Raw genomic sequence first — 25,490 nt, forward strand, 5'->3', positions numbered from 1 at the left:
TGGTGGCAAGAGGGGAAGGTAGGTTAAATTAAGTAGTATTTAGTCACTGTATTGTATTACCATTAAGTTATAAAAGGGAAGTAAGATACCAGGTCTTTTGGTCTGTCTATATCAGGAATGTTCATAATAGTGAGGGATAGAGGTTTTTATCCCCCTCCAACTTAGTCACCTGACAGGTGGGGACCAATGGGACACTGTTGCCAGGGCAACCTCTTTGTTTTACATAATAATTACCAGGTTATTTCTCTGGGTAGGGCAAAGTTAATAGGAAGTCATGGAGGCAAGAGGGAAAGGTAGGTTTGGTTTAGTTGTATTTAGTCACTGTGTTGTATAACTATTACAATTATAGTTATAACTATTAACTTCAGTTGTAAAAGAAAGACAAGAGTTGGAGCTTTGAGTTGCTTGTTAGCCTTAGGCTCTGTACCTCTTTCAGTTCTCTCTTTCCCAACTCCCTTGTCGTCCTCCCTGCTGCTGCTTCTGCTTCTGAGTATTTCTGTTTCTCTCCCCATGTATACTGTATTGTCTCTTTTCCTATTAATCTTAATTTGCTAGTGTCTTCAAAAAAGGTTCCATGCTGGACATAGTAAATGAACTTTGAAGTGGTCATGAGAGAAATTGATGTGAGAGTAGGAAGGAAGGTGGTATCCAGAGGATTGCCAGTGTGGAGTTGTCCATTTTAGTAGAGAGCAGACAGGAGAACAGAGAGTGACCAAGGATCTCTTCATTTAGTCCCTAGGAGACATGAATGCCAGGATGTTATTTTCAGTGGGCTGTGAGTGGTCAGCGGCCTTGTCCATTTAGTGACCATGCAGCCAGATGTAGGCCAGGATCAGCAACTTCCAGTTATTTGCTTATTAGAACAAAACAAAAACAAGATTGTACATTTTAGATAATTTTTTTAGCTTTCAAAGTATCTAAGGAAAGTATGCCCAGGTTTATGGACAGTTAGCTTTTCCTGAGCATTCATATTCCGAGTACTAATTATTATTGAATTAGAACAGATAAGATAAATAGGAAAGCTCTTTTTACAGGGCTCTCTGAGGTAATCAGGCAGCTTCTGATTATGTATCTGTGTCTAGCTGTAGGTGTACAATCTAATTTAAGGATACAGAATATGGGTTCAAAAGACACGGGTCATTTTAAGAAATTTTCCGCAATGTCTGATAATCTATAAATTTCTGAGTGATGTTAATCATGAAATATTCTGTTGTAATTTTTGTGTAGGTTTATTCCAGAGCAAATGAAAAAGAACCTTGCTGTTGGTGGTTAGCTAAAGTGAGGATGATAAAGGGTGAGGTAGGAAAATGCATATTTAAAATTTTTTCTTATACTATTTCCCTTTTCTAAACCCAGGTACTACATTTCAGTCTGGATTTTTATTTTAAAGTAATAAGTAATGTGAGTCATTTTATTACAATATTTTCTGTATATGTTAAGTATGTTTCTTGTGTTTCAGTTAGTTGATCAAAAACAGTGTTTTTTGACGTCAAGAGAATTTAAAAATTGCTGAATAGGCAAAGCTTATTGTTCTTTCTATAAATACTATGACCAGGAATGAATTTTATTTGTTTCTCTCAGTTTTATGTGATAGAATATGCAGCATGTGATGCTACGTACAATGAAATTGTCACAATTGAACGTCTACGATCAGTTAATCCCAACAAACCTGCCACAAAAGATACCTTCCATAAAATCAAACTGGATGTGCCAGAAGACTTACGACAAATGTAAGTTGATGGGCAAGAAACTCTGAGAATTTACAGGTGATGTGCAATGAGTTTAAAAGACTATACATGTTAAAATAATAAAAATCAATTTTTAAATTCAGTGAAAATGGTTTGTAAAATGTAGTGAAAAAAATGTGCTTAGCTTTTTCGAGTTATATAACTAAGCCAGCATTGCACTTGTTTAAACTTACTTGGCTAGATACCTGGCTCATGTACATTTGTTTTATAAAATAAACTAACTTTGTTAACAGACTTTTAAGATTTTGAAACATTAATATAGGTTGTCATAAGTCACAAATAAAATTCTAGACAATGAAAATTACTCCAGGTTTTTTTCCCTTTTAGCTAATATTTTCAGATAAGTATGTAATAACTAGGGCTAATGAAGCTTCAAAAGGTCATCTCTATCTTTATCTGGAGTAATGCTTAAAGACTTTTAGTTAAGAGATTCCTTTTTAAAGATTGCATCAAAGGAATATAATGTTTTATTTGTACATGCTGTACTTTAAACATTAACTTGCAGTTCAGACTACATAGGAATCTTACATTTTGATTATAGAGATTGAATAGGCATGTACATTTTTTTGCCTTCTGATTCATGTACATTTCCTTCTCTCCCTTAAATTGGTCAGCAGTTTTTCTTTAGGGGAAAAAACAAACAAAGTTGGGTACCCTGTAGCTATCCCCAACAGTTTTCAATAGTTAATTCAAGAAAATAACTTATTTATATGTAACTGAAATGAAGAAGCCTGCAGAGGAATAATGGCTTCCTTAAAAATGTCACCTTTAGTAATCTAATACCATCCGAAATCCCTTAAGAACATAACTGTTTGTTTTTTTTCCTTTTTCTATAATCTCAAATGCTTGATTGAGCTGAGTATTGCTAAGGTGAACAGCAAAGGAACTAAATCTTTAAATTGATATAAGTACTTCTTGCATAAATCAAATTTAATATGGATCCACAATTCTAAGTGGAAATCTCTGCATATATTTATGCCAGTATTTGGTAATCACTCATTTTAACTTCACAATGGGTATTTATTTTATTTTTAGGTGTGCCAAAGAATCAGCACATAAGGACTTTAAAAAGGCAGTTGGTGCCTTTTCTGTAACTTATGATCCAGAAACTTACCAGCTTGTCATTTTGGTGAGTGTTTTTGAGTTGTTTATTTTGGTGTATATCATTTGGGGCATTTGCTTTGATAATAATGTTGTTAATTTATATCTTTTAGTCTATCAATGAAGTCACCGCAAAACGAGCACACATGCTGATTGACATGCACTTTCGGAGTCTGCGCACTAAGCTGTCTCTGATACTGAGAAATGAAGAAGCCAGTAAACAGCTAGAGGTAGGTTGAATAATGAGAAACTAGTATGCATGCCTGTCTTTCCTCACTACTATTAAAGAGATACACATATTCAGATAAGAAATTTCCATTTTTCAACATGAGTCACTAATATGTTTGGGCTTCATTAATGGCATGCTAGAACTAAATATTAAATTTTGATTATATTTAAAGAGAGTGCTTATCCACAAGTTTTGGGTGTCATTTTAACTTAGTTCAGTCATCACTGAATATTTGAAAGAATTCATAGTATGTGTGGATCCAGATCATTAGGTCTTACAGACTCTGATCTCATTTTAGGTTGTAGGTGCCTATGTAAGATAAGTTGTAAATCGTTGACATTCTATAATTATTCAATGTAATTTAATTACTGTACCAACAGTTTTTATAAATCCCTTTTTTCAGGTTGGGGGGTGAGGTGAGATGATGTAATTTTAATGCCATCCATCACTTCATCAAAGGGCTGTCTAGACCCCAGTATCTAGTGATAAGTTATATAAATGGCACTGTTTCTAGAATATATAAACCAATGTCCATTAATAAAAGTGAAGCTAATACAGTTTTCTGTGGAGATGTTATTTAATTTTTATTTTTTTACTTAAAAAAACATTGAGTCGTAACAGACCCAGTGAGCTGGTTTTTATTTGGGAACATTTGATCTGATTCTTAATCACTATATTGTTGATGTCATAGGTTAACTAAGGCAGCCTTGCAAATAGGTTTTCAAAAGTTACCTTGGAGAATTGTCAACAAACCCTTTCCTATTAACAAAAATATCTCAAATAGCATAGAGACCTTCAGTAACCTAAAAGGAACTTATGCTATGGGTGAATGTTATTTTCTAAAATCTGTTAATTTCCAACATAAACTAATTTATAGGCCCCTGATATACAGGGTCAAGATAATTTACATGGCTGACTTAAATACAGTTGTCTCAGTAGTTGAAAAGCATAATATTAATCAGATATACATTTCCCATCAGAGTTCAAGGCAGCTTGCCTCAAGATTTCATGAACAGTTCATTGTACGAGAAGATCTGATGGGTCTAGCTATTGGTACTCATGGTGCTAATATTCAGCAAGCTAGAAAAGTACCTGGGGTCACTGCTATCGATCTAGATGAAGATACCTGCACATTTCATATTTATGGAGAGGTAAATATTTGACTAGTTCTTTTCTAAAACTAAATCCAATATTTCAGATGGTTCATCTTTTGGCTTAAATCTTTTCCCCCTTTTATTAGGATCAGGATGCGGTTAAAAAGGCTAGAAGCTTTCTTGAATTTGCTGAAGATGTCATACAAGTTCCAAGGAACTTAGTGGGTGAGTCAGAAATTGCTGTTGAGCCCTGGCCACATGCTAAGTGATTAGAGCACCGGCCCTCACAAGGAAAGATCACGGGTTGGATTCCCGGTCAAGGCTACATACCTGGATTGTAGGTTTGACCCCTTGCCCTCGTTGGGGCACGTGTGGGAGGCAACCAATAGATGTGTCTCTCTCACATTGATGTTTCTCTCCCTGTCCCTCTCCCTCCCTTCCTTTCTTTCTCTGCCCCCCTCCCTTTTACTCTCTCTAAAAACCAATGGAAAAAATACCCTGTTGACATACTCTACAAAAACAAAAGTTTGGTAAATCATTTACACCAATAGAATTTCATTTTAACTCATTTAATTGAAATGTAATCTTTGAAATATGATATGTTACTGCAATGTACAAAAAATATTAGGTAAATGTGATACTCCAAGATTACATTTCAGAAGGTGTACAAAAGATACTGCTTTGTTTAGTTCAAACCAATTAATGCCAAGAAAGATACATTTTGCACAGCCTCTTCACTGTATATTTTACATATATTAAAATTAAGTATGTTTTTTCAAAATGAATGACATTTTGGGGGCTTTATAATTTGGAATAGATTCATATTTGATCCCTCTAATGAGACTAAAAAGATAGCATTCTTAATTATCTCAGAGTTGAAAATCTTAATGTAGGCTTAAATCTAGTAAGTTTCAAAGCTATAAGTAACTCCAAAAGACTCTGGGGCTTTCTGCAACATCAATGGTAATTATATTTTTACTAGAGGTCCATAGGTTCTGTTACAAATAGCAAGGTATCATTCTTTTTAATCATCGATTCCATTGTGAGTGTGTGTATGTGTGTATTTAGCACATATTTATCCATTCATCTATCCATAGGCACCTAAGTTGCTTTCATATATTTTTTAAAATATATTTTTATTACTTCAGAGAGGAAGAGATAGAAGCATCAATGATGAGAGAGAATCATTGATCAGCAGCCTCCTGCACACTGTCACTGGAGATGGAGCCCACAACCTGGGCATGTGCTCAAAACAAATTTTGGCTTCCAGTTTTTCCCCATCCCTTAGATGAGATGGTGGGGCAAGCACATGATGAAGGTGGTCAGTGCAAGGGTGCTTTAGGTACTTTGGGAGAGCCCTTGGAGTTAGATGTAACTTACATGTAGATTTCTTGAATCAGTATTTCTTACATTTGTAATTTATGATGTCTGTGAAAGCAGTCACTTCTCAGTTAATGATATGACTGAATTTTATAAAATGAGTGAAAGAATCGAGCACTTGAAGTCTTTGGAGTTTTAACAGATGTATTGAATAATACTTAATCTTAAACTGGTTTTGAGCTTTTTCATAGTGTTTCTGAGTTATTTTAAAGTGTGATTTCTTAATCTTTTACTCTGTGACTTATCCCTTCAACTTTTAATATACTGATATAATTTGTGAGTAATGCTCAGGAGTAATATTCTATTAACACATTGGCCTAAAGAATGTGCACTTCTTTTAGATGTATGTGTAGCTGCTTAAACTACTTTAAAATTTAGAGGATCTTTTATAAATGTGTCATAAAATTATAAAAATATAGTCATATGCTGCATGTGACATATTGGTCAACGACACTCCACGTATACTTCAGTGGTCTCATGAGATCATAATGGAACTAAAAAATTTTTGTCGCCTAGTGACACTGTAGGTATTCTGACATCATAGTGCAATGCATTACTCACATATTTGTGGTGATGCTAGTGTAACCACACCTACTGTGCTGGCAGTCATATAAAAGTGTAGCACATACAATGATCTATAGTGCATATACTTGATAATGATAATAAATGACTGTTACTGGTTTATGTATTTTCTATCCTATGTTTTTTATCATTAATTTAGAGTGTACTCTTTCTACTTACAAGAAAAAAATTTACTGTAGAAGTATACCATGTTATGCCAGCAGCAGCCTCATACATCTTCTGTTCACTGTGTCTCGATTGCATCATTTTCTCTTAAGCTTTATTTAATTTCTTGTTGTTTTATTTAATAACATGCTATAGAGACTTACAGCCTAGGGGGCAGTTGGCTATAACATAGCCTGGATTTACAGTAGGCTATACCATCTAGATTTGTGTAAGTGTACTCTGTTTGCACAATGACAGAATTCCTCAGCTAAGCATTTCTCAGAACATACCCCCATTGTTAAGTGGTGTATGACTGTATTTACCATGGGCAAAGAAGCAGATTTAAATCAGGTACAGATAGAATTGAAATTGTCAAGTAAATATGCAAATACATTTTTATTTATTTGTTAATACATTTATTTAAAGTATATTTTTATTGATTTCAGAGAGGAAGGGAAAGGAAGCAAGAGAGAAAAAACATCAATGGTGAGAGAGATTCATTGATCAGCTGCCTCCTGCATGACCCCTACTGGGGATCGAGCCTGGACCAAAAATCAAACTGTGACCTCCTAGTTCATAGGTCAACACTCAACTACTGAGCCATGCTGGTGGGGCGCAAATATATTTTTACTAGAGGCTTCTCGTGCACTGGGGGAGGGGTGTTTCCTCAGCCCGCCTGTGCCCTGTAGCAGTCTGGGGCTCTTGCAGTCCAGGCCCCCTCACTTCTTACTGCCCACCTGCAGTCAGGGGATATCCAACTGACAGCTTAGGCCTAAGCTGTCAGTTGGGCATCCTTAGCAGTGCCACGGAGGCAGGAGAGGCTCCTGCCACCGCCGCTGCGCTCACCAGCTGTGAGCCCGGCTTCTGGCTGAGCAGCACTCCCCCTGTGGGAGTGCACTGACCACCAGGGGGCAGCTCCTGCATTGAGCGACTGCCCCCTGGTGGTTAGTGCACGTCATAGCAACTGGTCATTCCACCGTTTAGTTGATTTGCATATTATGCTTTTATTATATAGGATTATCTATCCTTTACCTTAACTTTTAATAGAACGTTGAAGAAAGACTGATATACACCACTGTACTAGCAAGTTTACAGTGTACACTTTTGTGCAAAATAAGAACCTATCTTTGAAATGCTTTAAAAATTCAAAATTCTCCAATCAGTTTATGAGTATTAATCAATTCCAATACCTAGCCAATGGAGTTTAAACAATGATAACCTAGTAAAATTGAAAGCTAAGTTTAACCCTGTCTTTTCATTTGAAGAGTCTCTGTTTTGGTCTTTCAGTTTTATATAAAACTAGAGGCCTGGTGCACAAAATTCATGCATGGGGGGGGGTGTGTCCCTCAGCCCAGCCTGCACCCTCTCCAATCTGGGACCCATTGAGGGATGTCCGACTGCCCGTTTAGGCCTGGTAGGATCAGGCCTAAATGGGCAGTTGGACATACCTCACAATCGTGGACTGCCGGTTCCCAACTGCTCGCCTGCCTGCCTGCCTGATTGCCCCTAACCGCTTCTGCCTGCCAGCCTGATCAACGCCTAACTACGCCCCTGCAGGTCTGGTCATCCCCACTGCCCTCCCCTGCAGGCCTAGTCCCCCCCTACTGCCCTCCCCTGCTGGCCTGGTTCCCCCTAACTGCCCTCCCCTGCAGGCCTGGGTCCCCCAAACTGCCCTCCCTTGCAGGCCTGGTCCTTCCCAACTGCCCTCCCCTGCCGGCCATCTTGTGGTGGCCATCTTGTGTCCACATGGGGGCGGCCATCTTTGACCACATGGGGACGACAATCTCGTGTGTTGGAGTGATGGTCAATTTGCATATTACCTCTTCATTATATAGGACTAGAGGCCCAGTGCATGAAATTTGTGCACGGGGGAGTGTCCCTCAGCCCGGCCTGCACCTTCTTGCAATCCGGGACCCTTCGACTAGGGTCCCTAGGCTTGGCCGGTTATCAGGGCCTATCAGGGCTTTCCTTCCCCCCAGCTGCTGGCAGCTAGCTCCTCCTCCGCCCCTGCCACTGCTTGCCATCTGTGCAATGCTGCCCCCCTCCTCTGCAACCGGTAGCCTCCCTCTGCAGGCGACAAGTGTGGGGTGTGATCGCTTGGCTGGCCTGGGCCTCCCTCTGTGGGGCGATCAATCACGGGGCCCCTAGATGAATCTCCCCGCAGAGGAAGGCCCCGCCCACCTGTCCAGGGCTCTGCAATCAATCACCGCACAGAGGGTGGCCTGGGTCTCCCTCTTTGGGGCGATTGCGGAACGCCCCCCTCCAGTTGATTGCCCCACTGGCTGGTGGCCTGGGCATCCCTCTGCAGGGTAATCGATCGTGGAGCCCCCCGCATCGATCGCTCCGCAGAGGGTGGCCTGGGCCTCCCTTTGTGGGGCGATGGTGGGGCCCCTTGGCTAATTGCATCGCACCTGCCTTGACTGGCCTGGCGCCAGTGCATGTCATAGCGTGGTCGTCCGGAAGATCATCCAGACGGTTGTTCTGTTCAGTCGTTTGGTCGATTTGCATATTATGCTTTTATTATTATAGACTAGAGGCCCAGTGCATGAAATTCATGCATGGGTAGGATCCCTAGTCCTGGCCAGCGATCAGGGCCAATTGGGGCCTTCTGGCTGCCAGCCAGGGCCTTCCTTCCCTGGCTGCTGGCTGCCGGCTGCCGGCTGCCGGCTGGGGCCTTCCTTCATTCCACGCCACCCCCTGGGGGTCAGCGCATGTCATAGTGAGCGATCGAAATCCTAAGGGAACACTTTTCATATAACCCTTTTATATATATAGATAATGCTATAGTTTACAGTGGGGTGTAAGTTATGTGTTCTTAAAGCCAAACATGAATTATTCATTTCTTAATTTAGGCAAAGTAATAGGAAAAAATGGAAAACTGATCCAGGAGATTGTGGACAAGTCAGGAGTTGTGAGGGTGAGAATTGAGGCCGAAAGTGAGAAAAATGTTCCACAAGAAGAGGTATGTTCTAATGCATTTGTTTCTGGTTTATATAAGAAAAATAAAAGATTTTTATTATTTTATTTGAGGTTAATTTAGAGGCCTCTGTGATATGCACATAATGTAGATGTACAAATTCTTGATTATCAGACATGCCAGTTAGTGGTATAGTTGTAGACATGGCCTCTATTAATTCTCTAATGCTGTGACTTTGGATTAGTCACTTTAATCCCTTTAGCTCTTATTCCTCAATCTTTAAAATGGGTGGTTGTAATTATAAAAAATAGTACAAAGCACTTTTCAAATATCATTTAATTTTACTGACTGAAACAAATTTGGGACACTTCTTAGGTTTTCTGGCTTTTATGTTTTGCCTTTATTATTTTGTGTGTATGTATAAATATTTGTGTGCGGGGTTGGGGAGGTGAAGGCATGTTCTTCTGTCCAGTGGTACTGTGTTTAAAATAAAATCTAAATTGCCATAATTTTCATATATTATCTAGTCTTTTGTGAAAGGTTCTTTTGGCTGAAATTAAATCTTTGGGGGTTTTTATTGCATGATTTTTGCATTCTGTTTTGTTTACCAAAACTGTTTATAATAATTTATCTTCTTAAAATATCATTGATACAATAATGGAGCTAAATAAAGACTTAAAATTCGTTATTTTTTCTCTTGTGTTTTACCAAGGAAATAATGCCACCAAATTCCCTGCCTTCCAGTAGTAACTCAAGGGTTGGACCTACTCCCTCGGAAGAAAAAAAACATATAGATATAAAGGAAAACAGCGCTCATTTTTCTCAACCTAACAGTACAAAAGTACAGAGGGTAAGAAATATTTATCACGTTGAATTACACTGCAAAGTAATTTCTTCCACTCAGATGTTACAAATGGGTGTTTCGGGTATTTTCTCTGGTTAGGCTTATAAGCTACTCATGAATTTTTTTCAAATCTGATTTTTAGGTTATGAGATATTATAAACCAAAGTGATACCTACTTTTCAATTTATTCACAGTGACAAATCTTATTTTGTAAACATAAAGTGCAGGGTTGCATTTAATGGTCACATTTTTCTTTTGAGGGTGGACTTTAATTTTTCCATGTTGTATCTCTTGAAATTTTGCAGGTTGTATTAGCTCAAAATGTACCGTCTGTTACACGCATTAGTTACTACTTAAACCATGTTTTAGAAACTGATTTTCAATATTTGAACTAACCTAACTGTTTAGAAATTAGTTTAAAAGTCCTACAGTGAAAGTCCTGCGTTCAGGCTTCTGTGTATCATTTGTTATAGTTAATGACATCACTTGCATTCCTTATACTGCTTTAGGTGTTAGTGATTTCATCAATTGTAGCAGGGGAATCCCAGAAACCTGAACTCAAGGCTTGGCAGGTAGGAAAACATTCCTTGAAAAATACATTTTAATTTTATATTTTAATGTTTATCCCCCTTGTTAAGAGAGACTACAAATGACCTTCAGGGTTGGAGGCTGGTGGAGGAGTGTTTGTGGGTACGTGAATTTATTGCCCTGGGGAGAAAGCTCAGATTTCTTCCTGTTGCTTATAAGGCCTTTCTTTCATGGTAACCTGTCCAATATCATTTGTTACAACTCCTCCCCCTTGCATTCTAGAGAGACTTAAAGCTATACTGAGGTCTCTGAACAGTCATACTGAACAGTCAGATGCATATGTTTTTTCTGCCTAGAGCACTCTTCTTCCTGCCACCATGCTTTGTCCTAACTCCTTATGCAGCTTTCTGTGTGTACTTGCCACAGGTCCCCTCCCCATGACAGGCTGAAGAGCCTTTCTCCCTTCCGTGATCCAGTGAATGTGCTGCCCCTATCGTAGCACTCAGTACGTAGACATTTACTTGTCTACCTCCTCAGCCACATTGTGAGTTCCTTGAGTGCAGGGACTTCTACATAGCTCGTGAGAACTGTTTATGGGGAAAATGTTGTGATTCACAAGATATTCAAAGCAAAAACGCCGTTTTATAAAGAGAAATATAACCTCAAGTGCATTAGATATTCCTCTCTGCTGGGCAGCTCAGTTCTCATCCTAGAACAGGGAATTACTTTTCTTGGTGTCAAGTATAGAAGGCCACCATTCTACTCTCACATTTTTTCATTTTAATTTACTATTCTGGCCCACTAGTTATATGCTTAAATTAGAGTGGCACTGGATAAACTAACAGTTTGGATATGTTGAAAAAGAATATGTTTTAAAATTATTTTTCTCAAAGTTGATCAAACTAAATCAGTGACAGGGTTTCAAAGCTTATTTTGGTAGCATATGATCCAAAAGGAAGGATATAGCATTTCATCATATGACATTTTAGAAAATATGTATGGTTTACTGTCAGTTGGGGGAAAAACTCAACAGTCAACATGTTTTTGAGAAGAAGATCTGATCCATGGGCTTGATAATTTTCATAGTTCATTTATTATTTGATGCAAAAAACAAAATCCATTATGAAGCCCATGGGTTTTCAGTTGCACCTGATTATTCAGATGATCATTGCTACTAGGAAGCAGTTCCTTTTCTACCAGATAAAGGTCAGTCTGCAAGCTGTATTTCCTAATTGTTCAGTTTTGTTCCCCAGTAACAGCCATGTTCATGTGGAAGGAAAAAGAAAAAAACCTGTTCCAGCCCCACATCTGTTTAAGATGCTGTGTACTGAATGCACGCAAGCAAAAGCAGCCCAGGAGTAGCCACACCTATCAAATGAATGCTTTTTTTAAAAGAATGATACTTGCTAAAGAGACAGCTTCTTGGCTTCTAACACCTAGAAACTTCGCCTAGAAAATTATAATATTATATCCACATCAGAGCCATTGTATGCTTTTTTAGTTACTTGTGAATATTAGTAACCATGTGTATTTCTTCAGCAAAATATTGAACTATTCTCAACTTTGAATGTCATAATTGCCAGCTGTTAGTTTGCACAACTGGCCTAGGCTTCCCTATAACTTGTGACAAGAAATAATGTTTTTTTCTCATTTGTACTGATGGGCTGGAAGTATACATTTTTAGTATACAACTTTTAAAAATCTATCCTTATATTAAAATAGTACCATAGAGAGAAGATGAAACTTACCTTATGATTCAGCCTTTTATAATTTTCAGAGCAAATTATTGAAATGTATTATAGTGTTAAATTTTATGCTCATGGAAATGCCAGGTTTTTTCCCCCCTTGTGGGATAATTACTCAGTGCATTTTAATGTATCCTAATTCTGTTTGTGTTTTTTTTTTTATACTCTGTTGACTTGGTTAGCTAATGGATTTAATTTTTAATTTTGTACCATAGTGTCTAATTTTTAATGATTTTAAAAAGCATTTGATTTTGATAAAAATTTTTAGATGAATTAGAGTATTTTGTTTATGCATCTCATGTTAAAGCCTGTATAATTTTGAATTACATAATTTGTGACTTTGCCAACATTTAATTGTAGTGTTTAAAACATAATAACCTGATGCATTTAAGGGGTTGCTACATTGATCTGTCCTTATTCACAGATGTGTAAAATATGCCAACTACTTTTGTTTTCATGTATTATTGATTTATATTTACAACAAACATTTGTGTACCTACTGTTTGTCAGACCCTGTACTAGGGATTGAGTCATTATTTGCCTTTTTCAGATTAATACATTATTAATTTTATGGGATCATTGTCGCCATTTCTTTTCCAGGGTATGGTACCATTTGTTTTTGTGGGAACAAAGGACAGCATCGCTAATGCCACTGTTCTTTTGGATTATCACCTGAACTATTTAAAGGTGAGAACAGCAAGATCTTTAATTTCAAATTCTTTTTGCACTTAAATATAAAAACTCCATAGTAAACCTTTCAGTAGTTAAGATTCATTCTGAACATTACAATGAATGACCTGTAAAAAGTAATAGACAAAATACTCACTTTGTTTAGCTTATTTTATTCCTTTTGAAAACACAAGTCAATTTTCATCATCATCGCAAATGTAAGGACCAGTATCCCAGTTCTCAATAAATTCCCCCGTTTCTCATTATTCCTCTTTTAAACCCTTGCACTCAATTTAGGTTAATCCTGTACACAGCTTTTTCATTAGGTTGATCCTTTCTAGCCTTTGTGAGTTTTCCACTTGCTTTTGTTGTCTCTTTTATGTCATTTATTAAGGAAATCCCAGTGTTTCAAGAAATACTCTTTTTAAATGTGTACCCTTCATATTTTTCTCTATACTCTGTTATACAAAATAGAAACAATTTTTGTAACATTTATGCCCCCTCTAGATTGCAAACTGGAAAGCAGGAACCAGGGGGCTACAAGGTATAAATGGAAAGGGCACTAGATTGGCAGTCCAGCGATTTGCTTCCAGATTATCCTTTGTCATGGACTAGCTTTGTGACTTTAGGCAAGTCACTTCCCTAGACTAGATGCTTTTTAAAATGTCTTCTGGCCAAAAAGTTCTATAAATCAATGAAATGGAGTCTTATCCATATCACTTTATAATTCCTTCTATCCATGTGTATCAAAATATAATGTAACTGGTACTAAGTAATATTTTAAAAGTAATCCAACTTCCTATTTTATTTATAATGCTATCTTAAGAATTTGTTGTCGATTTCTTAGAGAAATAAAATTAAACAATTTCTACTTGTATGCAAATAAGGAAGAAAAAGTTCAATAGTTAAACATTTCATTCATTTTTATGGTGGTTAGTTAATAATTGAAAGTGGGAAAGTTTTATCCAGCAAGGCTTGCATGGGTAGGATTTCCCATTGATTTGCTTTTTTATTTTTATTTTAAAACATGTTTATGTGTAATCTGTTATATGTGTTTTTCTTCATATTCTTAGCTTACATTAATTATGAAGACCTGGAGAGTTAGTGTTGCATTTATTGATCCCTTGTTCTTTTGACTAATCTTTCTTAGATCTTTTGATTTATTCTTCACAATTGAATATCTTTTTTGGTTATCAGCAGCTGTCCTGTTGCCATTCTTTCCATCACCAGATCTTCACTTGATTGGGCCTGTCATCTTTCACCAAAAGGTGACTGCTTTGCCCCAGTGAGATAAATGGACTACCATTCTGTTTTGCAAGATGTACCCATTCCATGAGCTATAACTATACTTTTGGAGTAAGCCACTCACTCAGCCGCAGTCTCTTCTTTGTTCAAGTCCTTTGTAAACAGATTCTAGTTCAGAGCTCAGATCAAACTCACCCAAATCCTTACCTGCCCTTTCTTTTCCAGAAACTGCCACAACCAGATTTTAGGAGCTTAGCTTTTCAGGGGCTTCTCCAGTGACTGTTCATGTAGACAGTTTCTCTGGTGGCCTCTGCTTAACTGAGACACTCAGTACTACTATATTAATGAATCTAGCTCCCTATAGCCCATAAATGGGTAGATTGGAAGAATGAGGGTTATAATTGAGACTGTGTATGGATTTGGCAGAACCCAACATATTGGAAGCACTGTATGTAAGGATCAGTCTGTGGACCCTAGGTGTATATTTTGATCAACTAAATTTATATTGTTCTTCATACTTGGTCTAGCAGAGTTGTAGTGCTTAAGGGGTTTTCAAGGCATGATGTAAGACCTAACTTTTTTGGTCAGCTATTAAATAGTTTTCTGCCCTGTATAAGGAATATGATAATTTTCAGTTCATTGAAAATAAGTGTTCCTTAATTGTATAATCACATCCAAAGAACTACTGTAGTATATGTTCTTTGCAAACAAGATGGCCCAAACTCAATGCTTTGTAAATTAAGATATTAACTGGCAAATCTATTTCAATTCAGATTATTTACATTGTGTGATTTTTAGAGTTAGCTGGTTAAACCTTTAAATGTCTATTTTCTGTATTCATACATTTTAGATTTGTTTTATTCAGTATCCTGTCATTAACAAGTCCCAAAATTAGCATATCTGTGCCTTAGCAGATTCCATTGAGTAATAGTGCCAAATCAAGCAACTTTAAATTCTATTAATGCTGAGTATTTTTGTTATATCTCTTAATTCTGGGCATCAGTAATCTGTTATTTAATTTTGTTTTTAAGGAAATCATTCAGTTTCTTGATAATTCTGTATAACAGTGTTTACTATAAATTAAGAACTGAAATTGAAATATTTCCAGTATACTTTTTTATCTGATGAAAAGGAGAAAGGTATTATTAAGTAAAATGTCAAATTATTTTTACTGTTATCTTGTATATTTTAAATAGGAAGTAGACCAGTTGCGTTTGGAGAGATTACAAATTGATGAGCAGTTGCGACAGATTGGAGCTAGTTCTAGACCACCACCAAATCGTACAGATAAGGAAAAAGGCTATGTGACTGATGATGGTCAAGGAATGGGTCGAGGTAGTAGACCTTACAGAAATAGGGGGCACGGCAGACGCGGTCCTGGATATACTTCAGGTACAAACTAAGCATTTTACTCAGTAACTTTATCTGTTCCTACACTTAATAGCTGCTAACCTCTAATATTCATTAGAACCCCATTATAACTATTTCTCACTACATGTTTTCCAATTCACAATGGCTCAAATTGTGTTGCAAGAGACATAGAGTAAAAACCTGATAATGACACATAGTGTTCACAGGGCAGGTGTGAGTTCTGTCCACGCTCTGACTGGGGATAAATCTGCTTAAGCCCTTGTATGTTGATGATTTTCTTAAGGCCTTTCCTAATTTTATTACTGTATAGCCAAAACTTTTTACATTTGTGTACTGTGGCTCATTTTTTGTCAGGCATGTGCTGGTAATACTTGCTGGATGGACTGTAAATCAGGGGTCTACATCCTGTGGCTCATAAGGTGATTTTGTATGGCATGGCCAAAGTCAGCCCTAGGCACAGTCAAGAAGTCGGCGAAGTTTCTCTTTGCCTTCCCAGCTCTTCCGTCAGTGCTTCTTTCTTCTCTCCCAGTACTTTTCCTGAACGCTGTCCCCACCTGCCAGTGCCTACTGTCTTTCTTGCTCAACTGTGTAACTACTATGTAATTTGCTGATGGTGGTATAAGGTATAATCCATCTCACAAATATTTGCGTTTCAAAAAGGAACTCTTTAAGATGGAAAGCCTTCAAGATCCACAGGAATGAAGCTATAATGGTGAAGCTATAATTGGTCATTAGCTCCAACAAAGGAAGAGAGAGAGGTAGTAGAGTTGACATTCTGGAGTTGGGGAGAGACATACCCACTCCTATGGCCAACTTTGAACCTAACCCATAACCCTCTTTCAAAAGTCTGTTCTTTTTGATGTTGAAGTCCCACCTCACTTTGGAGCTCTTCTTCCACTTCCATCCCTTATGTCATTAACTCACCCCCTCAGGCATAATGAGTGTATTATAATAAAACTTTTATTAATAATAAATTATTCTAGTGGGAATGGGAGGGAAGGTTATGGACCAAGTATCAGGCAAGCATATCCCCATTCATCTGGTCCAATCCCTGTTCCCACAAGGGATCCTTCCCTGAGACAGTTGCCATGGTCGCTGCCTTTGCCACTCTCTCAGAGATGACTAAAATGTGCTGCATTCCCCTCTGTTCCTTAACCAAACCTTATTAAAAGGAACTATATAGAGGTTTTGTTTCTCAAAGTATTGCTTTTAACCATTGTAGACAACTTTTCCTCCAGAGAGCGCAGATGGTTAAAGGAGTACAGCTGTTCAATGATGTGGCATACTTAGATTTGAACTTAGATGGCTAATAAAATACCTTTTTTAAAAAATGAGAACCAAAAATGTTTTTCCAAGATTACCTCAAAAATTGTAAAGCCCTTCATTTTGAATTTAAGATAATTTGTTTTACAAAATAGAAGGTAATAATACCTTTTGGTAGGTTTATAAATTGGGAGGAAGAGTATTAGATTACCCCTAAAAGGTCTCTGGAAGCTTCTGATAACCTAACTTTTTTTTAAGTCGGACAATGGTATATAACTTTTAACTCTCGATAGGAACTAATTCTGAAGCATCAAATGCTTCTGAAACAGAATCTGACCACAGAGACGAACTCAGTGATTGGTCATTAGCTCCAACAGAGGAAGAGAGGGAGAACTTTCTGCGCAGAGGAGAGGGACGACGACGTGGCGGTGGAGGAAGAGGACAGGGAGGAAGAGGGCGTGGAGGCGGCTTCAAAGGTAGAGGTTTTCTTTTTAAAAAAATCTTTATTGTTGAAAATATCACATATAACCTCTTCTCTTCTCCCCCCACATTGACCTCTTCTAGCCCCCCCTCATTCTCCCATCCTATATAATAAAATGCTAATATGCAAATTGACCGGACAGTGAATGACCGGTCACTATGATGCACACCGACCACCAGGGGGCAGATGCTCAACACAGGAGCTGCCCCCTGGTGGTCAGTGCACTCCCACAGGGGGAGCACAGCTCAGCCAGAAGCTGGGCTCAGGGCTGGCAAGTGCAGTGGCGGTGGCAGGAGCCTCTCCCACCTCCACGGCACAGCTAAGGATGTCCAACTGCCGGCTTAGTCCCTAAGCTGGCAGTTGGACATCCCCCAAGGGCTCTTGGACTGCGAGAGGGCACAGGTAAGGCTGAGGGATCCCGCCCCCCCCCCACGAGTGCACTAATTTTGTGCACCGGGCCTCTAGTAAGAAATAAAGGTGAATTGTAACAACTGCCTGAAGTTCGGTGAGAAATCTTGGTGATTTAACACTGTATTACCAAGACCCCATTTCTCCTGTTTTGTACTGCTCATCATAGTAAAGCCTCAGCCTTTCATACAGTAATTAACAGAATATTAGCCTTTCTTATGGTTCATGTAGAATATATAAATTAACACTGATAACTAGTTCAGCTTCTTCAGAGTCTAAACATAACATCTGAAATTAGCTCAGATTGACCTGTGACAGTCGCATAGTTGTAATGCCCTCAAAATATTTTGTTTCTTGGCAGAATGCTGCATTATTAACCATTATGTAACTGTAATCACTAGGTTGCTGATTATATTTTAGATTTTTTGGTTGGTCTAAGTAAATTGAGGATATGGGAATAAAGAGCTTCCAATAAGCATGTTAGAGTCAGTAATTGTTGAACCTTTTTAAAATGTCCCTATAGGAAACGATGATCACTCCCGAACAGATAATCGTCCTCGTAATCCAAGAGAGGCTAAAGGGAGAACCGCAGATGGATCCCTCCAGGTAAACGCATATGCCTTTTTCATCTAAATTATTTGCATTATGGTAGTTTGAAATTTAATGAGTTTATTTTTAAACATATTCAAAGATTATAAATTTGATATTTGAAATAATTTCCTTTTACCGTTACAACTGTGATAATCTTTGATTTTCATGCAAACATACAAAGATTTCTCTAGAGAATAATTAAAGTATTTGTGAAAACTTTAATTGTCACATGACTTCAATACCACATTGGTGGTCCCTCTGCTTTCTCCAAGAAAAGAACACCCCAGAATGTACTGAGAGTGAGACCTGAGTAAACATTGTGGGTCCCTCTTCCCCTGAGAAGCAGGAATACTTAAATGGAAAGTAAGGAAAAGAAGGCATGTCTTTCAAACGTAATAATTGTAAAAGGCAGGGCTTATGATACTCAGCTAGAACCTGCTGAATCAGTCAGCTGCTTGTTTACAGTCAGCCTCTATTCTGAAACTTCCATATCAATTGGTTGTCACCTGTGCTGTATCTATTGTTAAGTAATTTTAAAATTACCTCGGACAATGTCCAGACACCTTTGCTAAGTGTTTTGTGTGTGTTTTATCTAATTTAATCTTGCAGCAGCCACCTAAGGTAAGTCATTTTGTTCTTCTGTTTTAAAGGTTAGTAAATGGAAGTTTAGAAAGATTTAGTCCTTTGCCCAAAGTCACATAGTTAGCATATGGTGCAGCGATATTTGAACCCTGGTGTCTGATTCCAAGGGCACATGTTCTCTTCTACTTCTTTGACTCTTAATTCTTAACCCAACTAGTTAGGGTTCCTTCTTGACTATGGATTGATTTGGGACCAACACCCCAGATAAGTCAGAAAGAACTTTTTAAAAGCAGGCCTTTATGACAAAATGTTCTTTAAAATTCATAGTAGTTGTAAGTACATGTTAACTACTGGTGGGTTCTTCAGGACCAGCATAGAAAAGACCTTAGACCTAGATAAAGAGATGGATGAAATAATGTACTTACATATATTTTACAAAGATGTAAGGCATTTAATGTACCAATTTTGTAATTCCTTTCTTAAATGGACATATTTGATGAACTAGGCTTTTTTATCACATTGGTTAAAAGGATGCATATTTGTAACTAAAATGGTGTATCGAAAGAAAGGCTGTATTTTCTATGTAAGTATGAGAATAGATGTAAATCAGACACTGACTGGCTTATTTCACTTAGCATAATACTCTCCAGGTCCCTCTGTGCATGCAAAAATAAAATAAAATAAAGCACCAAACCCTTGACAATAAAACATTTAAAACATACAATCATACCCAACACTTAAACTCACTTTGAAATTACAGTGAACCATTTTGGGATATATGTAGCATTTGTACTTGGAAGCAGATCAATATTTGTCATTATTTTAGGCCCGTTTGTCAATATTACCTTTCCTTTGTACAGTGTCTAGAATTCTGTTAGCAGTGTTTTGAGTGTCCTGTGTTGACACTTAAAATATTGTATAAATCAGTATTTATTTGTAATTGCATTCTTCTTTACACTCTTCCTGGGATCCCAGATCCAGTCCCTCTGCTAATTAGTGTCTTCAAATTTCCCTGTACAATTTTTCTTCAGAGTTCAAGTTATATTATCATCTGACTTTCCTTACTGAAATACAAGCTGCTAGAAACCAATGCTCATATTCTTCTACCATAGACAATGGGAGCGCTCAGTATAGACAAACTTAATCACACCCATGATGGATATAAAGGTGTAAACTGAAGGCTAGTTAATAAGAGAATTATTATCCTGGTAAAGTCAGGTTCGGAAGATATTAATTTGCCTCTTTTCTCCTGCATTTCATAATCTTTGAAGAATAACCCATTCTTTTGAACTCTTAATATTATAGCCATGTGTATTTTGTAATAGTCATTCATTTTAATTATTTGTTTCTCACTGTTTTATTCTGCTTAGAAGAAGACACGGTAGGATTGTGAGTTTTTATCTAACTTTGAATGCAATGAGATGACCAGTGGGTTCCAGTTAAAGAAGAAGAGTGTCTTAAAATCATAAACAAAATAAAGATCCTACCTGACTTAATTTCTTTCACTACTTCTATTCTCATCCCCCATTTCCCTTTTTGACATGTGGAGTTTACACTTCAGGCTTAAATTTCTTGTCAGGCCAATTACAAATTACAATAGGATTTGGTGTGTGTATATAACAAATATAACTTGTTTTAGATCAGAGTTGACTGCAATAATGAAAGGAGTGTCCACACTAAAACATTACAGAATACCTCCAGTGAAGGTAATCGGCTGCGCACGGGTAAAGATCGTAACCAGAAGAAGGAAAAGCCAGACAACGTGGATGGTCAGCAACCACTTGTGAATGGAGTACCCTAAACTGCGTAATTCTGAAGTTATATTTCCATTACCATTTCCGTAATTCTTATTCCATATTAGAAAACTTTGTTAGGCCAAAGACAAAAGGTAGGCAAGGTGGCACAGGGCATGAAATGAACACAAATTCTGTTTAAGAATTTTATTTTTCTGGTATTGGCCATAAGCAACAATTCTCACATTTGCACAAAAATGATATCTTGATCTTGAAATTTTCAAGCACTGCTTTTAAGTATACTTAGCACTTCAGGACAGGATTTTAGTTTGGTTTATTTTTTAAAGTACTGAGAAGTGATATTCTTTGTTAATTTGGATCATTTTCCTACATAGGTGATAACACTGGTACATTTCAGTTTTTCTGAATAAATAGCACTTATGGTAATCATATTAGACTTATGTTTTCAGTCTTATTTAGAAGTCAATGAAATAATATGTCATTTCATGTCCTGTGTCAATTTATGTGTTGGTCCACTATTTCAGTATTTTAGTGGACCCTGAGATGTGTGTGATGTGACATTTGTCATTCCATTAGCAAAAAAAAAAAAAAAGAAAAAGAAAAAAAAGTTGTATGATCTGTGCCTTTTCTATATCTTGGCAGGTAGGAATATTATATTTGGATGCAGAGTTCAGGGAAGATAAGTTGGAACACTAAATATTAAAGATGTTGCAAACCCTGTCAAACATTAGTACTTTATAGAAGAATGCATGCTTTCCACTTTTGTTCCTTGCATAAACATCAGGTTAGGCAGTATAAAGAATAGGATTGTTTTTGTTTATGTTTTGTTGCACTGAAGTTTGACAAATAGTGTTATTGAGAGGGTTGTGTAATTTTTTTCTGAATAGACAGGAGAAGAAATAACTGTCTTTTCATTTGAGAGAGGCTAAAATGTTTTCAGCTAGGAGCAAATCTTTTTGATTGAAAGTTAGTAAAATATGCCTGCTCTTTGGCCTGATGACCAGTTTTAACTTAGAGCCTTTTTTATTTTGTCCTCCCCTTGTTTTGTGAAGTTTTTCATATTTTAATTTCAGGCTTAATTTGGGGAGATAGGAGGGTCATTTCTATGTGTGCATAATAAACCTGTGAAGTACAGGTACTTTGTCTAAGAAATATTGGAAGCAGGTTAAATGTTTTGTAAACTTTGAAATATTAGGTCTAATGCATAAGCAGAATTGGAAAGCAGACTAAGATTGGTTAACAAATAACTTTTTTTTGTTTCTTTTTCTTTTTTGATGTGTTGGGTTTGGTTTTGTTTTTAAGTCTTTTTTTTTTAATGGGTGAAATTTAGTGAGGCAAATTATGTGAAGGATCTTCACTCTAAGATGTTATATTTTTCTTAAAAAGTAACTCCCAAGCTGGGGTACCACTGAATCTGTAGAGCCGTACAAACAGAAATTCTGCCTCTGATGTATTTTGTGAGTTTGTTTCTTTGAATTTTCATTTTACAGTTACTTTTCCTTGCATACAAATAAACATAAAATGGCAACAAACTGCACATGATTTCAAGAATATTAAAAAGTCTCTTAAAAGTATTGCCAAAATTAATGTTGATTTCTAGTTATTTATTCTTGGAATGTATAGTATTTGAAAACAGAAATTGGTACCTTGCACACATCATCTGTAAGCTGTTTGGTTTAAAATACTGTAGATAATTAACCAAGGTAGAATGACCTTGTAATGTAACTGCTCTTGGGCAATATTCTCTGTACATATTAGCGACAACAGATTGGATTTTATGTTGACATTTGTTTGGTTATAGTGCAATATATTTTGTATGCAAGCAGTTTCAATAAAGTTTGATCTTCCTCTGCGAAATTGATGTTGATGCAATCCTTACAAATGATTGCTTTTAAAGTTTTAAGATAGAAAAAGAAATCTATAGAAAGTGTTGTTATAAAATGTAACTGTTACCATTGGAAATTCACGTCCTAGAAAGTTAGCCGTTATCTACCAACTTTCAATAACTTGATCATGTTTAATAAGGTGAAAAAATCAACAAAATGGTACAGAAGCACATTGTGCCATTACAATATGCACTAAGTCTCTTTTTTTACAAAGGCTGAATTCAGCAGGGCGCTAACTTGCTTAAATGTGAATTATTAACTTCTAAAACTGTAATTTGATTCACATGTTTTCAAATAGAGTTGGAGTTGATTCATATTACAATATTTGTGTGCTAAATGTGTATGTTTTTCAGTTAAAAGTTATGATGTTTTTAAAATCTTATTAAAGTTTCAAAAAATCTGAAGATTGTTTATCTAGATGTAAATTTTTATTAAAAAGTTGCACTTATGAAAAAGCAAAAAATTAGTCTGACAAATGTTTGCTCCTGGTCTTAAATTTCTAAATATATTTTAAAAAATTAATGATATGTGGGGGGAAAGTTATTTACCATGCATAACATATATGCCTTGCAAATGTTTTATGTGTCCTTAGAAGATAAAAATGTTGATATTTGAAAATATAATTCTTCATATTCCCAGTTAGAAGATTTCAACACATTAATTATATAGAATGCCACTAAACCATATTAAACACATACTTTTGTCTGTGTAACCATAAACATACCCTGCCATTTGGAAAATATTAAATGTGTCTATGTAGCTGAAAGTGAAAATAACTTTGATGTCAATATCTCAGAAAATAAATGACAAGACTGAGGTAGAATGTGCCTGAATTGGCTATTGTGGTCACTTCAAGGAACTCTGGCACAGTCTGGAAAAGAAGGGTAGAAATGGAGAGGCAACAGTGTCAAAGTTCTATGTGGTGTTAGTCCAAAATGATCCAACGATGCAGGACAATCTCCTCTACATTGATGTTTTTTGTTTTGTTTTTCAGAAAAATATGCCTTTGTTTTCTGCTTGTCTAGTTTTTCATTGTGGTACTTCGTGGTTCTTTGATGCTTGTTCTGCCTAGTTCTGGGCTCCTCCAGAGCCAAAAGAGCTGATCACAGTCTATTAGAGGTTGTAGGTAGAAACAATCTTCAAGTAACTTGGTTGAGTTTTCTTGGTTTCACAGTATTTTTCAGTGCTACACACGAACAGCCTGCTGTCAGTAATGGCCTTGAGACTCAACTGGGTTCACTCAGAGGCATTTCTCTCATCTGATCATGATCTTGAAGGTCCTGGTAGCTTGGAGTCTACTGCCCTTTTAGAGTCAATATACTGATTTGATCCCTATTGAGCCAGTTTGTTTCATGACCATAAACAGCATCTTTCCCTCATAACCCTCTGATCCCTCTAATAACCAGTTATTCAGAAATAGCCATTACCAGATGCTCATCTTGATTGCTTAGAAGGCTTAACAGGTACCAGCATTTAAATCTTGAGCATCTTTTTTGTTTAGGGCTGTTTACAAATTTTATTTGGGACTATTTATAAATTTTCCTTCTATTTTGCAGAACTTTAAGAAATGGGGGAATTATTTTTTATGCTAAGAAGTTTTGTTAGTGGGAGAGGTATTTTAAAAAGTCTTTGCAAGTATAGCTGCTAAATGCTTAAAAACTGACCTTCAAAATTGATTGCTTAAAATTCTTGCCACCAGTTTTGGTATACCATACAACTTAATCACAGAAGTAGTTTGAAAATTGGAAAGAAGATTAAGTATCAACAAAAGATGGTTCCATGGAATCCTGGGAATTAGGGTCTATTATCATTATTCAGTATCATACAGAACTTGAATGGCTTGCTAAGAGGAAAAAAAGAATGCTAGTGTTATTTCAAGTATTAAGCTTTTTTTTTTTTTGTTAAATACTAAGACAGCTTCATCAGATTTCTCTGGCGATCAATACTTGTAAGATAATTGCATCAAAGAACAGTACTAGTGATCAAGGAATATATATCATTGAAGGGGCAAGTGCAGCATAGATACTACATGATAGAAAAGGACATACAGAGTTATGCTGTAAAAAGGATGAATCCAGAGATAGAGTCCACACTTGACCAGGGCATGGAATAGCTTTGTGAATATTGGATGAGTCATTTCACCTCTAGGTTTCGATCTTTTGGGTTAAATAAATGGTTACTAAGGTATCTGAACTCCAAAGTGTGTACACATTAATAAAGTATTCATGTTTTATATAGAGAAAGCTACAGAGTGTTAACAAACCACCCACCTGATTTCATCAGGTTCTCATTAAATATTTACCAAACATTCACTAAATAGCAGGCACTTCACAAGCTTTTTAGGGAGGGATACAAAGATTCTATTTCATGCCTTTTGAAAGCTCAGTTTCTTTTTTTTAATAGAATTTATTGGGTGACATTGGTTCACAAAACCATACAGGTTTCAAGTGTACAACTCAATAAAATATCTGCACACTGCATCATGCATCCATCACACCAAGTAAAGCCTCTTTCAGTACCCATTCATCTACCTCTGCCCACCTCCACCTAGCCTCCACTCCTATTTCCTCCTGGCTATCACCACATTGTTGTCTGTGTCTATGTGGTACGTGTACATGTTTTCTGGCCAATTCCTTCACCTTCTTTCAACTAGTTTCCCCACCGCCATCCCCTCTGACAGCTGTCAGTCCATGCCTCTGTTTCTATTATGTTCCATCAGTTTATTTTGTTCATTAGATTCCACATATAGGTGAGATCATATAGTGTTTGTCTTTCTCTAAGTGGCTTAGTTCACTTAGCATAATAATCTCCAGGTCCATCCATGCTATTGCAAAATGTAAGAGTTCCTTCTTTTTTTTTTTTTTTAAAGTATTTTATTGATATTTCACAGAGAGGAAGGGAGAGAGATAGAGAGCTAGAAACATCGAT

At 36.8% G+C, this 25,490-nt stretch overlaps 1 protein-coding gene across 29 annotated transcripts in view; it reads left to right on the forward strand.

Annotated features, from left to right (window-relative positions):
* Positions 1-23,012, forward strand: part of FMR1 (fragile X messenger ribonucleoprotein 1) — a 39,601-nt gene extending 16,589 nt beyond the window's left edge. Inside the window, exons 4-18 of one of the 29 annotated variants that reach the window (XM_080653775.1) lie at positions 1,228-1,299; positions 1,582-1,730; positions 2,784-2,877; positions 2,963-3,079; positions 4,059-4,229; positions 4,319-4,397; positions 9,131-9,240; positions 9,908-10,045; positions 10,549-10,611; positions 12,913-12,999; positions 15,423-15,618; positions 17,229-17,336; positions 18,273-18,355; positions 18,950-18,961; positions 20,562-23,006. In XM_080653775.1, coding sequence (XP_080509901.1) covers positions 1,228-1,299; positions 1,582-1,730; positions 2,784-2,877; positions 2,963-3,079; positions 4,059-4,229; positions 4,319-4,397; positions 9,131-9,240; positions 9,908-10,045; positions 10,549-10,611; positions 12,913-12,999; positions 15,423-15,618; positions 17,229-17,336; positions 18,273-18,355; positions 18,950-18,961; positions 20,562-20,723 — 1,641 coding nt within the window. In that variant the 3' untranslated portion in view covers positions 20,724-23,006. Of the gene's footprint in view, positions 1-1,227; positions 1,300-1,356; positions 1,402-1,581; positions 1,731-2,783; positions 2,878-2,962; positions 3,080-4,058; positions 4,230-4,318; positions 4,398-9,130; positions 9,241-9,907; positions 10,046-10,548; positions 10,612-12,912; positions 13,000-15,422; positions 15,619-17,153; positions 17,337-18,272; positions 18,356-18,949; positions 18,962-20,561 lie in introns of all 29 variants that reach the window. The other 28 variants (XM_080653773.1, XM_080653750.1, XM_080653761.1 and 25 more) reach the window with 28 other exon arrangements.
* Positions 23,013-25,490: the final 2,478 nt, after the last annotated feature.

This window comes from Plecotus auritus (genome assembly GCF_963455305.1).
Source record: "Plecotus auritus genome assembly, chromosome: X".
Lineage (NCBI taxonomy): Eukaryota > Metazoa > Chordata > Mammalia > Chiroptera > Vespertilionidae > Plecotus > Plecotus auritus.